Here is a 16,285-nt window from a genome sequence, read left to right on the forward strand (position 1 = left end):
AGCTTTACGAGAACTTCGGGGAAATAAGGACATTATTATACAGAGGGCAGATAAAGGAGATACAGTGGTAATACTAGATAAACATGATTATATTAATAAGTTAGATTCAGTTGTATCAGATACCACCACTTATCGTGAAGTAGACCCGGCACTGTTTACCAATTTGGTCAATCAATACAATAAAACGTTAACCACGTATCGAAAAAACGACTACATTACTATGGTTCAGTTAAAGGAATTGAAGTCCAGAACATACAATATTCCTGCACTTTTCGGTCAGGTAAAATTATACAAGACTGGGTTTCCTATTCGACCTATTGTTTCCTATAGGAACTCGGCATTATAAAACCCTTTAGACAGGTAATACAATTTGGGATTAAGAACTACGATACATTATTTAATAAGCTTAAAGACTGTAGACTCGGCGACAATGACAATTTATTCTCACTAGATGTTACCTCATTATATACGAATGTAAACGTTGAATACACATTAGATATTATTTGGGATGTGTTAAATAAAAACTCAACACCGATTAATTATACGAAGCTATCTATTAAGGAAATTTTTCACTTAATTAAACTGTTAGTTGAAGCTAACTACATCACCTTTCGAGACAAGGTATACAAACAAATTTTTGGATTACCAATGGGTTTGAGCCTGAGTGGCTTAATGTCAGAGATCTATCTCTCAACGATTGAACAGATACATTTAACACCTTTTCGAACCCGTATCACATACTATGGGAGGTATTTAGATGATGTTCTAGTTATTACCGATAGTAATACTATCCAAGACATCTTACATTCGTTTAATAATATTCATTCTAGACTCAAATTTACACTGGAAAGGGAGGATACGGATACTAAGTCATTAAACTTTCTAAATTTCACGCTTACCCGGGACTCGAATAAAATACAATTTAGCATCTATTGAAAACCTACAAACACCGGTATGCTTCTACATTATAATAGCTATAACCCGTTCACCTACAAAAGATCGATTATCTTTAATCAATTTCTTAATGCCTATAAATATTCAACGACGGAATCTGCTTTGGACTCAGAAATACAAATATTGACTAGCAGATTCTTAAACAGGGGTTATTCCATTACCACAATAAACTGAATTAGGGTACAAGCTAAGAATAGGATACAAAATACTACACCAATCAACAATAGTAATATCAAAAAATACTTTATTTCTGTCCCATATGTTGAACAGTGGCACAAACAGCTTAACAGATTCTTTAAAGATACCGAATTTAAAATCGTAGCTAGGCCAATACGGAAGTTACACACTATACTGGACAATCGCTCGGTTCTTTCAGCGTTCGCAACACAAATTAATGATCTGGTATACAACATTTCTTGCGGTGATTGCGACTCGTCTTATCAGGGTTCAACCCGTTTTTCTCTTAATATTCGTGTAAATCAACATGAAGCCTCAGTTTGTGCTTCTCATTCAGCAGCGTCAGAATTAGCCTTTCATGCCATTAACAAAAAACATACTTTTTTATTTAATGAAGCCAAAATACTTAACGTTCAACGTAATTATACGCGACTATTAATTGCAGAAACCGTTGAAATTAAATTACACGAGAATTCTGTTAATGTTCGGCGGCCATATTTGATCTCCGATGCGTGGACCTTTACGCGCATGCACAAAGACAAATAATCTCTATTTAAGTATCAGGTTTATCCTGATTCGGTAATTTTCATTCCGGTGATCACGACATACGGTCGAAAAGCGTTGTCAGCTTCAGGAAGGAAAATTGTTTTGAATATTTCCGTTAGATTCTTTTAATTGCGTTAATTAGATTTTTAATTGTTTTAAATTGATTTGAATTGTGTTAAATTGATTTTTTTTTTTTTTTTTTTTAATTATTTATATTTTACTCCAATGTACCGGTAAGTTGTCGATTTTTTCGTTATTTCCATTTTAATTTCTGGAGGGTATCATACGGAAGTGTTCTACGCACTATATTGAGGTAAACTCCTCTTATTATTTTACTAATATTGAAAATATTTTTAAAAAAATTGTTAAACAAGTTGGTCCTATTTTAACAAAATACTTTGAAAATTAAGAGAATTGAAACGTGATTAAACTTTTAGGTGGAAGTGTAAATTATAAGGTGATACACATGCCTATAGATATAAACTAGTCACAATGGAGGTTAGGCATTTTATGAGACATCTCTGGAAAAGACAAGCTACAAAGACTTCTTTATTTATGTAAACACTAGAAGGTTGATGTTGTTGTTGTTGTTTATTTAGTTTTTAGGAGCATTAGCAACTAAGGCCATATTGCTCCGGGATATGCAGTGGTCATTCCCTGACCTTTCCGCATCCTCCGTATTTGGTGGTGACGGGCTCGAACCCCGGTCTAATCAAAAAGCGTGTGCTATGCACTGCTGCTCCTTCCCACCTGGCTATGGAGGCACCACACTAGAAGGAAGTCACATTGGTCCAGTAGATATGAATTGTTTAAATGTTTCTGACAAACTGCATAGGTATTTTGCACTTTGTCATCTGTGGTAGTGGAGGTCAGCAACTTAAATAAGTTCAAGGCAGAACTAGACAAACATTTGGAGTGAATGGATGGGTGAAAGGGGAAGGGTGTTTTTTTTTTTTTAATGATGGAGATGCTGGGGGTATGTCAAATTTTAACAGGAAGCTGAAAGATTTTATGATAACTGAGAAGAAAGTGGAAGAGAAATTGTTGAAGCTAAGCATAAAAAAGTGACTGGGGTGAATGGGATCTATCCAATTATATTAAGGGAGGCCCCATTGAACTGGAGTTGTTGTTTGGTTTTTAGGAGCATTAGCAACTAAGGCCATATTGCTCCGGAGATATGTGGTGGTCATTCCCTGACCTTTCCGCATCCTCCGTATTTGGTAGTCACAGGCTCGAACCCCGGTCTAATCAAGAAGCGTGTGCTATGCACAGCTGCTCCTGCCCACCTGGCTACGGAGGCGCCATGAACTGGAGATCTGTGAATGTATCCCCAATTCATAAAGGGGGATCAAAGGATGACGTGTAATTACAGAACTATTAACTTGACTTCTGTTCCGTGGAAAGTAATGGTTAAGGTTTTCACTGCTGGCTTTTCTGATGACCTTTTTGACAGAGAATTAAAAACCACTGGATTGACTCAATCTGAAATGGAAAGGGCAGGGCCATTTTTGGGCTTTCTTCTCACTATGACTGAATTAGTCAGTCTTCAATAAAGGTTGTTTCACAAAAATATCTAGTTTTCCTTGTGAAATTAGAAGAAAAAGTTCAAAAAACAGGATGGTTTCATTCTAAGTGGAGTAAAAACCCAATGCAAAATATCTACATTATGAAGCAGTGATTGTGTTAAAGAAGTAATGCAGGACCATCTAGACAGAATGTGGTTAAACTGCAGTCACTGCATGGATATGTTAAGGGCCACTCTTGTCTAACCAAAGTGATTGGACACTATTGACACAGTAATAAAGGAAATGCAAAAAATAATTCTGAGATCATTATACTTAGATTTCAGAAAGTCTTTTGATAACGTTCCATATAAAAGGTAAAAAAGGTAAAGTGCAGCCATTATCAACCCACTGCAGGATGGAAGCCTCCTCAACAATTCATGCTGAGGGAAATGGACCATAATCTGCCACGCTGGTCCAGTGCGGGTTGGCAGATAGACCGTATTCAGCAGTTAGGGGCTTGAACCCCAGTCTACTCAAAGAGCGTGTGCTACTGATCTCCCGCTCCTGACCACTCGGCTACGGAGGAAGGCTATTCCATATAAAAGACTACTATACAAATTGGAGCAATGTAGTATTACAGACAAGTTACAAATACATTTAAAGAGGGTAGTTGAGTCGGAGAAGAAAGGGTGGTTATCAATGGGCACTGCTCTTCTCGGACTAATGTTATTAGCAGAGCTCCCCAGGGTTCACTGTTGTTTTCTATACTTATTAATGATACCGATGAAGGCATACCAGGATTAATAACTAAGTTTGCAGATGATACAGAGGTTGGCAAGATGGTTAATCAGAGTAATCAGGATAAGCAACAAGATCTAGACATATTAGGTAGATGGGCTGAGAAGTGGCAATTGAAGTTTAATATTGAGAAATGCAAGGTACTTCATACAGGCAGAAGTAATCCCTGATTAATGCACCACTCATGGAAGTGGAAAATAATGAAGCCTTTGGGACAATTGTGCAGTCAAATATGAAGTTCTCTGAGCAGTGCAGACAGAATGCCAAGAAAGTTCATGAGGTTTTGTCAATGATATACAGGAATTCTGAAAACTGGGATAAGGAAGTGATTATCCCATTATATAAGGCAATGGGCAGGCAACATTTTGAATACTGCATACAAGTCTGGATGCCTCATTTTAGGAAGGACCTGGATCTATTGGTATGGGTGCAGTGAAAAGAAAGAAGATTAGTGATAGGAACAAAGGGGTACTCTTACCAAGGCTTCAGTTCTGCAAACTATAGCACCTGGAGACTAGGCAGCTTAAAGAGATCTGACTGAGGTGTTTAACACTTTGAATGGATTGAGTTAACTCAATGCTTATGGAATTCCTCCTCTTGCTCAGACTATGCACAAATAAGGGGGGCACAAATTCAAAGAGCTGGTTAGTTTGAATAAATCCATGGAAGAACTAGACAAACTGTTAGAAGGGATAGACAGGTGATATCAGAAGTGTTGGGAATTTTTATTTATTATTTTTTTTTTTGCACCCTTCAGTTTGAGAAACCTTCCCTTGCAGAAACAACTTCAAATTGTTACTTAATATTCATTAAATGACCATCTCCAGGGAATTAATTAATTAAATGCCAATCTCCAAATGAATACAAAAAACTCAGTTAACTTCAATTGTCTTCAAGTTCAGTCCTAACCCCACAAAAAAAAGTGTACTGCCCTTATCTTTGATGGCACTCAAACTTCTAGATGAGATCACATATCTCTATTAGATATTAACCTGAATTATAATCTCTCTTTGCATAAGCACATCTTAAATATTGCTTCCTCTGCATCAAAAATGCTTTTCTTTTTCACTTTTGGCATTACTTTTCCTTCCTCCCCTTCCTAAACCCAGCTCCCATTCAAACATTTTGCCTGGTGGACCCCTACCACCACAAATCTTCGACAAAACACCACAAAATGAGAATCGACTCCCACCGCAGGGGTGCTCCTCTATCCCTTCAACTTCTGCTTTCCAGGTGGAAATCTTCCTGCCATTGACCTTCTTTACCTTCACCTGTATCCCCATTCAAAATATCTTCCCAGCACTCCTTTCCAACAAAGTGTTTGGTTTGGTTTTAGGGGACCCTCCTGTCATGGGTTTGCCTCAATCAGAGAACCTTACACTCTATGACCTAGCCCACCTCCTCGTGGTGTAGACAGGCAACGGGGGGGAGCCTCGTTTCTGGGGACCTGCTACTAAGTGTACCAAAGGAACAACATACCAACATAACCCACACTGCACTACACAATAACTCACACTATCCCTGGCCTATACAGAGTTTTTACTGCAACACAGAGTATACTATGCAAAGTTGGGGGATCCCCAATGCCACAAGACAGTAAACACTATACACTGTGTCCAACTCCAAACTCACAGAACAAACTTTTCTTCTGCCCTTATTTATGCTTTCTGCTTCTGTTAATTTTGAGTTAACATCATTTCCTGAAAAATACAATCTACAGAAGTTTAAGTTTAACATTAAAAGTATATTCTCTCTTCTCAACTTTCAACCGATGTATGGTATTAAGTACTACAGGTTCTAATACTCTTTGCATTTGGTGGTTTCATAAAAATGACCTTAGACTGAATGGTAGCTTTCACCCAGTGATGGTATGGTTTGTTATTTGTTAGTTATTTGGTTTTTAGGAGCATTAGTAACTAAGGCCATATTGCTCCGGGAACATGCGGTGGTCATTCCCTGACCTTTCCGCATCCTCCGTATTTGGTGGTGTCGGGCTCGAACCCCGGTCAAGCGTGTGCTACACGTGATGGTATGGAAAAGATGACATATAGCATTTGGATTTCAGCAACATGCATCTCCAGAGAAAGTACATTAAAATTTTCATACAAAAGTTAACTTCAATATGGAGGTTATTAGTGGTTGATTAGTCACCTTAAGGTCAATAACTAGGCTCCCCTCTCCTCCAATAAAATTAGCATGAATGTGGAATGGATGTTAAACTAGTTAATGGCCTTAAGTGGAAAAGTTCTGTTTATATTGTCCATTGTCAGGCAATGACTACTGATATGGTGCCATAAGACAAATATCATTTCACCCGAATTGCCCAGAACTACAGCCATATTGTTTTATAACAGATTATGGTTTTTATTACCCTGCAATAATATAAATTTGTTTGTGCAAAATCAGCCTAAGTTGAACAGTGATGTGCTGGACTGGGAAACATCACTCTGCATGATTTTCAATGTTTTTAACTCAGCTTTTTTAAGCTGATTTCAGAAATGTTATTTGTTTTTCTATTACATATAATTTTTTCACAAATCACTTACAGAGCTGTTAGTTTAACTTCTGTTCCAGGGAAAATAATGGAGTCAGTGGTTAAGGAAGTGATGCAGGATCATCTAGACAAGACTGCAGTTATAGTTCAGACACAGCATGGGTTTGTTAAGGGGAAGTCTTGTGTGACAAATTTGTTTAGCTATTATGATGTGGTCATAAAGAATAATTTTGATATCATATACTTGGATTTTAGGAAAGCTTTTGATACCATGGCGCATGGAAAACTACTGTACAAATTGGAGCAGTATGGCATTAAGGGCAAGTTGCTACAATGGATAAAAGGATGGTTGAGTGGGAGAAGACAGAGAGTGGTAATAAATGGACACTGCTTTACAGGTGCCTCCGTAGCCAGTGGGCAGGAGTGGCAGTGTGTAGCACACACTTCTTGATTAGACCGGGGTTCAAGCCCGTGACCACCAAATACGGAGGATGCAGAAAGATCAGGGAATGACCACCGCATATCTCCGGGGCAATATGGCCTTAGTTGCTAATGCTCCTAAAAACCAAATAACAACAACAATAACTGCTCTACGTGGACTAAAGTTATTAGTGGACTCCCCCAGGGTTCGGTGTTGGTCCCATTGTTGTTTTCGGTATTTGTCAATGATACTGATGAAGGTATAACAGGGTTGTTAATGACAGTAATGATAGTACACTACTGCAACAGGATCTGGAAAAGTTGCGCAGATGGACTGAGAGGTGGCAACTAACACTGACAAATGTAAAGTACTTCATATGGGTAGCAGTAACCCCAAAGTACCACATCAACTGGGTGATACTACACTAAGGGTAGTAGAGAATGAAAAGGATCTGGGGGGGGGGGGTAATTGTGCAGTCAGATATGAAGTTTTCTGAACAGTGCAAAAAGGCTGCAAGAGTAGCTCACGGTGTCTTGTCAATGATATACAGGAATTTTGCTAGCAGAGATAAGGGGGTGATTATCCCCTTGTATAAGGCAATGATCAGGCCACACCTTGACACTGAGAGCTCCATACAGCTGTGTTTATCAGTATGAGCTCAGTTTATTTTTGAGGTTGTCATGTCAAATGTGTGCTGAAAAGTGAGTAAAATGTCTTCACGCAAGTGTTTGCACAATCTGAACTTATTTTTGTTATATTTGTGGAAGGTATGTAATCCTCAAGCAAAGACATGATATTACAGAATTTGCAAAATATGTGTATCGTGCTTATCTTATTTTGGAGTGAATCTCCAAGACCAAGATAAACAATGGGCTCCCCAAAGTTGGCCGAATCTGTGCTGAAGCAATGAGCTTGTAGGAAAATAGTAAAAAAAAGGGTATGACATTTGCAATTCCCATGATTTGGTGGGTGCCTACAAACCACTATGATGACTGTTACTTTTGCTAATGTAGAGGAAAAGAATGCAAAGAGTAAGAAGGGCAGTGTGTATCCTAATATTCCATCTACCATAAGACCAGTCCCATATGGAAATAACCTGCCAATTCCATGCCTTCCACTTATATTGAAGAATGTAGCACCAGAGTGCTAAAAGTGAAGCTTTTGAAGATGAAACATTGAGTCCAGCCCCCAAGTTTTCACATCAACTGCATTATTAAAAATTTTAAATTCCATTATCAAAAGAGAATATTACTGAAGATTATCAATGCATTACAAGAAAATATAAACTTGGAAGTTACAATAAACCTTAGAGATTGCATCTCTGAACTGGAAAAAGTTTGGACAATGTCAGTGAATACACCATTCAAAATTGCTTTTCGAAAGTGAGATTTGCATTGAATACAGAAGTCGAATGACAACCGGGCGAACAAGATTAACTGCTGCTTTCATAATTGAAAAGCTTTTGGACATTATTATAACCTGGAAACATTGAAAACCATATAACACTGGATGTTATGTTTATGTAGATCAATACATGGCTACAACAGAACATCCAAATGAAGATGAAATACTGATGGACAATGTTAGACGTGACCATGGTCACAAAGAAATTTATGATGACTCTGAAGACACATCAGAACAACCCACAGAAAAGCCAACTCACAAAGAAATAATTCACACTTTTAAACGGTTCATCTGGGTTTATAGTTTTGTGAAAATGTTCCTGATAATGTTTTTAATGCTCTGAATAAATGTGAGGTTTTCTTTGAGCATCAGACATTTTTTAATTGTATGTGTAAACGAAAATTATCGATTTTTTTAATTTGTAATACTTACTTGTGAAAATTGTGTAAACATGTAATTTAAATAAGTATGTTTTTGAAATAAAATACATTAAAAATAAATGTAGGTTCGTTTCCATTTTCTAATTAGATAACAATTTTCAATAAAAAAGATATTCTCTGTATAATGAATTTTCTCGCAGGATTTATAAAATTCGTTATAGGAAGTTTGACTGTATATGTATATAAATACACAGTGGAGAATTTTATTTTAACTCTAATAGCACGTAGTATTCTCTTCACTACAGAATTTGCTTTTTAATTACAGGGAAATCGCTTGATCACTAGAATAATACTGTCCGGGTACTGCTGAAAAATCATGTCGGATTGTATCTTTTCCATCATGGCTAAGTTTATAACTTCCTGGGGCGAATAGTTAATCCAGGATTATTGCTACAAATAGAATAATTTAAATGCAGTTTGCAGGCCATCAAAATAATTTATCTAGGTGTAATAAATCTGCATTGATTACTGTTGTTAACCACCATGTCAATCTCTGTATTATCAGAAAACTTATGTAAAACTTGCACAATATTCATCAATACTATTAATAAATATTAAAAAAGAGAGAAGAAACCCAACAACTGCTGGACTTCACTAGTGAAAATGGCCATTTTTAACCACTCGGTTGGCTGCCATTTAATTATCCTTTTTTTTTTGGTGGTTGTTAGCGCATCGGCTTCTGTGGCCATAATGCACCTCCCAAGGTTTTTGCAGTACTTTGTTAGAGAGAGAGAGAGATGTTATTTGGTTTTTAGGAACATTAGCAACTAAGGCCATATTGCCCCGGGATATGTGGTGGTCATTCCCTGACCTTTCCGCATCCTCCATATTTGATGGTGATGGGCTCGAACCCTGGTCTAATCAAGAAGCATGTGCTACGCACTGCTGCTCCTTCCCACCTGGCTACGGAGGCACCTGCAGTACTTTGATCCAAGCCTGAGGCGGGATTCGAACCCACAACCTTTGGGTTGCTAGGCAGGTACTTTACCCACCCGGCTAGCCTGGTCGGCAATTATCCTTTTATTTGCAGTTGTAACTTACCTCTAAAGTAAAGCAGCTCCAATTTATACAAAACTCACTCATGTGGAGCAATGGCAAAAGACATACTAATGTTTAAATCAGTCTCCCACGCATTTTTTATTTATGCCTGTAAAAAAAAGGAACGATCATTAAACCTCTTCTCCACTGCTTGAAAATTAAATGAATTAAAATTCTTAACATCTCGTGCAAAAAACACATTTGTACATAGAAGTCTAAGGAGAATACCATTATTATAACTAATAATTTGATGATGTCTCTTGCTGCTTCATTCAGTTATTTTGTTTCCGATTTCATTCCAGGAATTCCATCTCCAACAAAGAATCAATAACAGCACTTTTAACTATCACAGAAATCTGTTTCAAGATGAAAGTGCAGTATTTACAATTTCAAGAATGGTTGATACATTTCTAAATAACTGATAAGGCAAACCTGTTAGACTTAACTACTGGAACTATTCAGACCTAAGAGTTTCTTTTTCAGAAAACTCCTCACCTGCAATAGAATCACACTGACACATTCCACTTTTGGTTGGGAAAGAAAATGTGACTAAATATTTTACATAAAACTGATGAATCTCTTTTATACATCTCAACCCCAAATAATGAGGAAATTTCATCCAAGTCAAAGTGCAGCCAGTTGGTTGGACCACTTGGCTATCTGTGTAAACCAGGGAGGTCAAACTTAGAAGGGCCATTCTATATATCTCTAGAAGCTAGCAGGCCATATAAATGAATTTTGAAAGGTTTACAGGCACACTACAAAACACACATCATGACAGTGGCATTACTGAGAGAAATCCAGGTCAAAATTCAGTGAGTGATCACTGAATTATGACCACAGCTATGAAAACTGAATGTGACCTGTTGACCACATGAGGTACGAGAGTGCACAGTTAGTCGACCTACGTAGTATAGATAAGGTCTCAGTGGTTCTATAGGTAGTGAAATTCTGAGCGTGATGGGTAAAAGGAAGGATTTATTGGACTTTGATAAACGACAGATTGTGGGTGCTCGACGAGCTGGTGCCTCGATTTCCCAAACGGCTGAACTGGTGGTGGGGTGTTTGAGAGCAGCCGTAGTTAAAGTGTACCAAGACTGGCATCAAAATGGTCAAACAACAACCCGATGGTAAAACTGCAAAGGTCAGCAAAAGGTTGATGTTAGAGGTGAGCACTGGGTCCGATAACTCATACAGGCAAACAGGCACAACGCTGTTGAAGAGTTGACTACCCAATACAACACGGGCCAATCCAGAACAATATCTGGCATGACCATGCGTCGCACGCTTGCACGTATGGGCTATACCAGCAGACAACCCCTACGGCATCCTCTCCTAACCAAGGTTCATCGGTGTAGAAGACTCGCCTGGTGCAAAGAGCATGCAAGTTGGACGTTAGAAGACTGGAAGAAGGTGCTGGTCGGATGAGTCACGTTCATTTACTCCACACCGTGGATGATCATGTTCAGATTTGGCGTCAACAACATGAGGCTCTTCATCCTTCATGCATGGTATCAAAAGTGCAGGCCGGTGAAGGCGGTTGTATGCTGTGGGACATGTTTCACTGGCAGGAATTTGGACCCCTTGTGCATGTGGAACAATGTATCACTGGTCTCCACTATCGTCAACTGCTTGCTGACTGTATACCCTGCTATGTTACACTTTTTCCCGAATGGCAATGGTATCTTCCAAGATCGCAATGCGCCGAACCATCGGGCACTTGTTGTGCAGGAATGGTTTGATTTACACAGCGCTGACTTCCAACATATCAATTGTTGGCCTCCAAACTCCCACGATATCAATCCCATAGAGCATTTGTGGGACACTATGGAAAGGCATATCAGGCATCTGGATACACCAATCATTTCCATACCAGCATTGCTGACTGCATTACACATAGCTTGGTTGGCCATTCCTCCCAAACGCTTCTGACATCTTGTTGAATCAATGCCACGTCAGATAGCTGCTGTAATGAGGACAAAAGGAGGACCTACGAAGTATTAAGCAGGTGGTCATAATTCAGCAATCACTCAGTGTATATTAAATATTTTCTTTACCCTATGTGCAAAAATATGTGATTTTATGAAAATTAGCATACATTATGAATTTTAATTAAATGCTATATTAGTGTATCTATAATAAATATGACTATTTATCATTATTTTCATATAGGCTTAGCACAGTACATCTGTAAAAGTTGAAACATGTGAATGGGCCTACCCATTCAAGACAAACAAAAAAATAACAAAAGGCTGAGAGTCACACATGTAATCCACCAGTTTTTACTTTACTGATTTAAAAAAAAAAATCTGTTGTAAGACAATCACGTTACCCATAATTTGTAAGGTTATACACTTATGGGAAATAAGTAACCCAAGTAACAATTGTAATAATTACAAATATAAAATATAAAGAAAAAAATAAATTCACTATTTTGGAAATAGCCCATTTGTTGGCTGTTTCTAGCTACATACATATTATATTTCAAAAAGGTTTTTTTAATTTTTTTTTCTTTATTAGTTGTTGGCGCATCAGCTTCTGTAGCCATAATGCACCTCCCAAAGTTTTTGCATTTTACTCTGATCCAAGCCCGAGGCAGGATTCGAATCTGCAACCTTTGGGTTGCCAGGCGGACACTTTACCCACCTGGCTAGCCCAGTCAGCTTTCAAAAAAGTGAAAATCTTCAAAATGAAACTGCTGAAATCCAATCCTCACTCTCTTTCTCTTTGAACACCCTTTTTATTATATTTATTACTTTTTATTAAAAAATATTTCATTATAAAAGAAGCCAATTTATTTCTTACCTTATAAAATATACAAGAGCCAAGTATTGAATATAACCTTCTAATACCATAATATGCTTCTGACTGGAAAAAAAAAAGTAATATATATATATATATATATATATAGATTATATTTTAATATATACTTTATATAACTGTTAAATAAAATAAAAAACAAAGCAGTTATTTTGTACAATATAGGATTAAAAAAATATCTAGGAATGAATTTTAATTTAAATAAAATGCAGCACAATTGCAATAATCCAAACTCACACTAATCCAACTTAGATTCAGTTTAAATAATTTCTAAAAAAATGCTTTTCAACCAGGAAACATTTTAGTGTAGCTGTTTGGGAAACCTCTCAGAGTGTGACAGAAGAGAAACATTGCAGTGAGCAGTATAAAAAGACTGCAAAGTTTTTCAACAAAAGGTATTTTTATACTGCTTCTAGTTAAAGGGAAGTAATGTCTGACCAATTTTATTGAATACTATGATGTGGTCACAAAGGAAATGGATGCCAAAAAATTATATTTATATCACATACTTGGATTTCAGGAATGCTTTTAATACTGTTGCATATGGAAGACTACTGAACAATTTGGAGCAGTATGGCATTAAGGGATGGTTGCATGGGAGAAGACAGAGGGTGATAATCAACGAACACTGCTCTTTGTGGACTAATATTATTAGTGGAGTCCCCCAGGGTCAGTGATGGAGTCGTTGTTTTCTATATTTATCAATGATACTGATGAGAGTATATCAGGCTTAATGTCAAAGTTTGCTGATGATACAAAGGTTGGCAGGGTTGTTAATGACAGTATGCTACTGCAACAGGATCTAGATGGGCTGAGAAGTGGCAACCGAAGTTAATTGACAAGTGCAAATTACGGCATATGGGTAGCAGTAACCCCAGAGAAATGTACTACACTGAGGGTAGTGGAGAATGAAAAAAAAAAAAAAAACCTGGGGGTAATTGTGCAGTCAGATATGAATTTTTCTGAGCAGTGCAGATAGACTGCCAGAGCGGGGGCCTTGTTAATGATTTACAGGAATTTGCTGACAGGGATAAGAAGATTATTATCCCTTTGTATAAGGTAATGGTCAGACCACACCTTCAGTACTGCATACAGGTCTGGAGGCCTCATTTTAGGAAGGGTGTAGAGTTACTAGAATGAATACAGAGAACAACAAGACTGGCGAGGGGAACAAAGGGGTGCTCTCACCAAGAAAGGCTTAAGTTCTGCAAATTGTAGCATCTGGAGACAAAGCACCTGCAAGGTAGTCTGATTGCGGTGTATAAAGCCATGAATGGTTTGAGCAGTCTCAATGCTGATGGGATACTTCCTCTTGCTCAGACTACAAACCTGAGGGGGCATACTCACAAATTGAGGAAAAACAGTTGTGAAATAGATGTGTGGAAATTTGCCTTTAGCCAGCAGGTAGCTGATTGCTGGAATAAACTTCCAGCAGTTTTTGTGGAAATTGTTAGCTTAAATAAATTCTAGAAAGAAGTGGACAAACTTTTGGAGCGAATGAATGGTGAAATGTTTTTTTTGGCTGATGCTGTATAAGCTTGCATCACATGCCTCTGCTAATGCTAGTTACTCATTCTTTACTCAGATAACAGTGAGTAATTAGCAGTTGGATTCAATGCAATACATTAAGTTTTTCTGAGATGAATATCTGGGTTACAGTATATATTTTGTATATGGTCACATTTTAGTTGTTTATATTGTCCTGCAACAATAGTAGGAGAAAGCATAAAAAGTAATTTTTCTCTCAGAAAATGATGACATTTCAAAGTGACTTCACTCAGATGATAAAAGTAAATTGGTATTTGATTACAGTGTTGGTAAGTCTACTGGATAACATTTTTCTCTTTCATTTCAACTACTGACCAATGACGAAGTAAGCACTTAACACCAAGATGAATATCCTTAAGTGTAAACAGTGTTGCATACCTAGTTCCTTCAAGAGCAATCACATAACACTCTGATATCTGGAAGTTATAAAGAAGAAGGCAATTCATTTTATTTTCAAATTGAAAAAAAAAAGGTGATTTACAGGATAGTGATGGAGGGTTCAACAGATTTTAAAAAAATGCTATGAAATGAGGTATTTGTAGATAAGCAATTAACTACATAATATCGGTGTAAATACACCATAGTTAACCCATAGATTTGAGCTACGATTGTAGCGTAGAAGGCATCGTTTTAATTGTATCTCATAATGTGGTTGCCTTCACAACAAGATAGCTACTATTGAATTACTTCAAATAAATAACGCTTCTCTAGTAGAGAAGGCTACTGTTATTTATTTTCAGCGTACCACCACCCAGACGATCACCACCCAGACCATAAGGATTATGCCTAGTGCATTTAATTTTCCAAATACATTACCACTACACCCTTCTGGCATCTCTCATAATGTGGATATAACTTCGCAACTGAGATGGCTTATTGTATTACCTACCCGCCCACTGATGACGAAGCCAAAAAGCTTCGAAACGATCGTCTGGGTGGTGGTACGCTGAAAATAAATAACAGTAGCCTTCTCTACTAGAGAAGCGTTATTTATTTGAAGTAATTCAATAGTAGCTATCTTGTTGTGAAGGCAACCACATTATGAGATACAATTAAAACGATGCCTTCTACGCTACAATCGTAGCTCAAATCTATGGGTTAACTATGGTGTATTTACACCGATATTATATAGTTAATTATCAAAACCCATAAGGATTATGCCTAGTGCATTTAATTTTCCAAGTAGATAAGCAATGAAAATATTCCAGTGTCATTGAACCATAGAACCTTTTCAGTTTAAATTTAATTTAAAAGATTACTGAAATGGGTTTGTCCTGAACAAGTCTGCAATGCTACAAAAGAGTGGCTTATTTTGGAGAATGTTACCAAATAGAAGTTTAGTTCATAAAATGAGGGATGCTGTTCTGGAGCACAAAATCGGTAAAGAGGGAGTGATGGCCCATGCTTTGCTGAAGCAGTAACATTGCGAGCAGAGGGATTATTAAAGCACTAGTACTTGCCCTAGGAAAAATGCTAGAAAATTGCACTAGAAAGATCGCTTGGTACTTGGGCCACCTAATGGCTAAAGTCAAATTTCCACACATCAATTCTACAACTGTCTTTCCTCAGTTTGAGTTTATGCCCCCTCTGGTTTGTAATGTGAGCAAAAGGAAGAATCCCATCAGCATTGAACCTGCTCAAACCATTCAAGGCCTTACACCCCTCAATCAGATCACCTTGCAGGTGCCTAGTCTCCATTTGCTGCAATTCGCAAAACTTTAGCAGTCTTTTTTGATAAGAGTGCTCCTTTGTTCCCCCTCACCAGTCTTGTTGCCCTTCTCTGTACTCGTTCTGGCAACTCTACATCCTTCATAAAATTAGGCTTTTAGACCTGTATGCTGTACTCAAGGTGTGGTCTTACCATTGCCTTATACAATGGGATAATCATCTCCTTATTGCTGCTAGCAAAATTCCTGCATGTTATTGACAAGACCCCATGACCTGCTCTGGTTCCCTGTCTGCACTGCTCGGAAAACTTCATATCTGACTGCACAATTACCCCCGATCTTTTTCATTCTCCACTACCCTGAGTGTAGTACCACATAGTTTTGTACATTTCTCTGGGGTTACTGAACTCATATGCAGTACTTTGCATTTGTCAATGTTAAACTTCAGTTGCCACCTCTCAGCCTATCTGCCC

At 37.7% G+C, this 16,285-nt stretch overlaps 1 protein-coding gene across 5 annotated transcripts in view; it reads right to left on the reverse strand.

Annotated features, from left to right (window-relative positions):
• Positions 1-16,285, reverse strand: part of in (inturned planar cell polarity protein) — a 349,766-nt gene that overhangs the window by 165,397 nt on the left and 168,084 nt on the right. For all 5 annotated transcript variants that reach the window (XM_090379923.1, XM_090379921.1, XM_090379922.1 and 2 more), the window contains one exon: positions 12,583-12,645. In XM_090379923.1, the coding sequence (XP_090236049.1) occupies positions 12,583-12,645 (63 nt within the window). The remainder of the gene's footprint in view (positions 1-12,582; positions 12,646-16,285) is intronic.

The sequence above is a fragment of the Mastigoproctus giganteus genome, chromosome 8 (assembly GCF_048544385.1).
Source record: "Mastigoproctus giganteus isolate SK-2022 chromosome 8, ASM4854438v1, whole genome shotgun sequence".
NCBI classification, from domain to species: Eukaryota; Metazoa; Arthropoda; class Arachnida; order Uropygi; family Thelyphonidae; genus Mastigoproctus; species Mastigoproctus giganteus.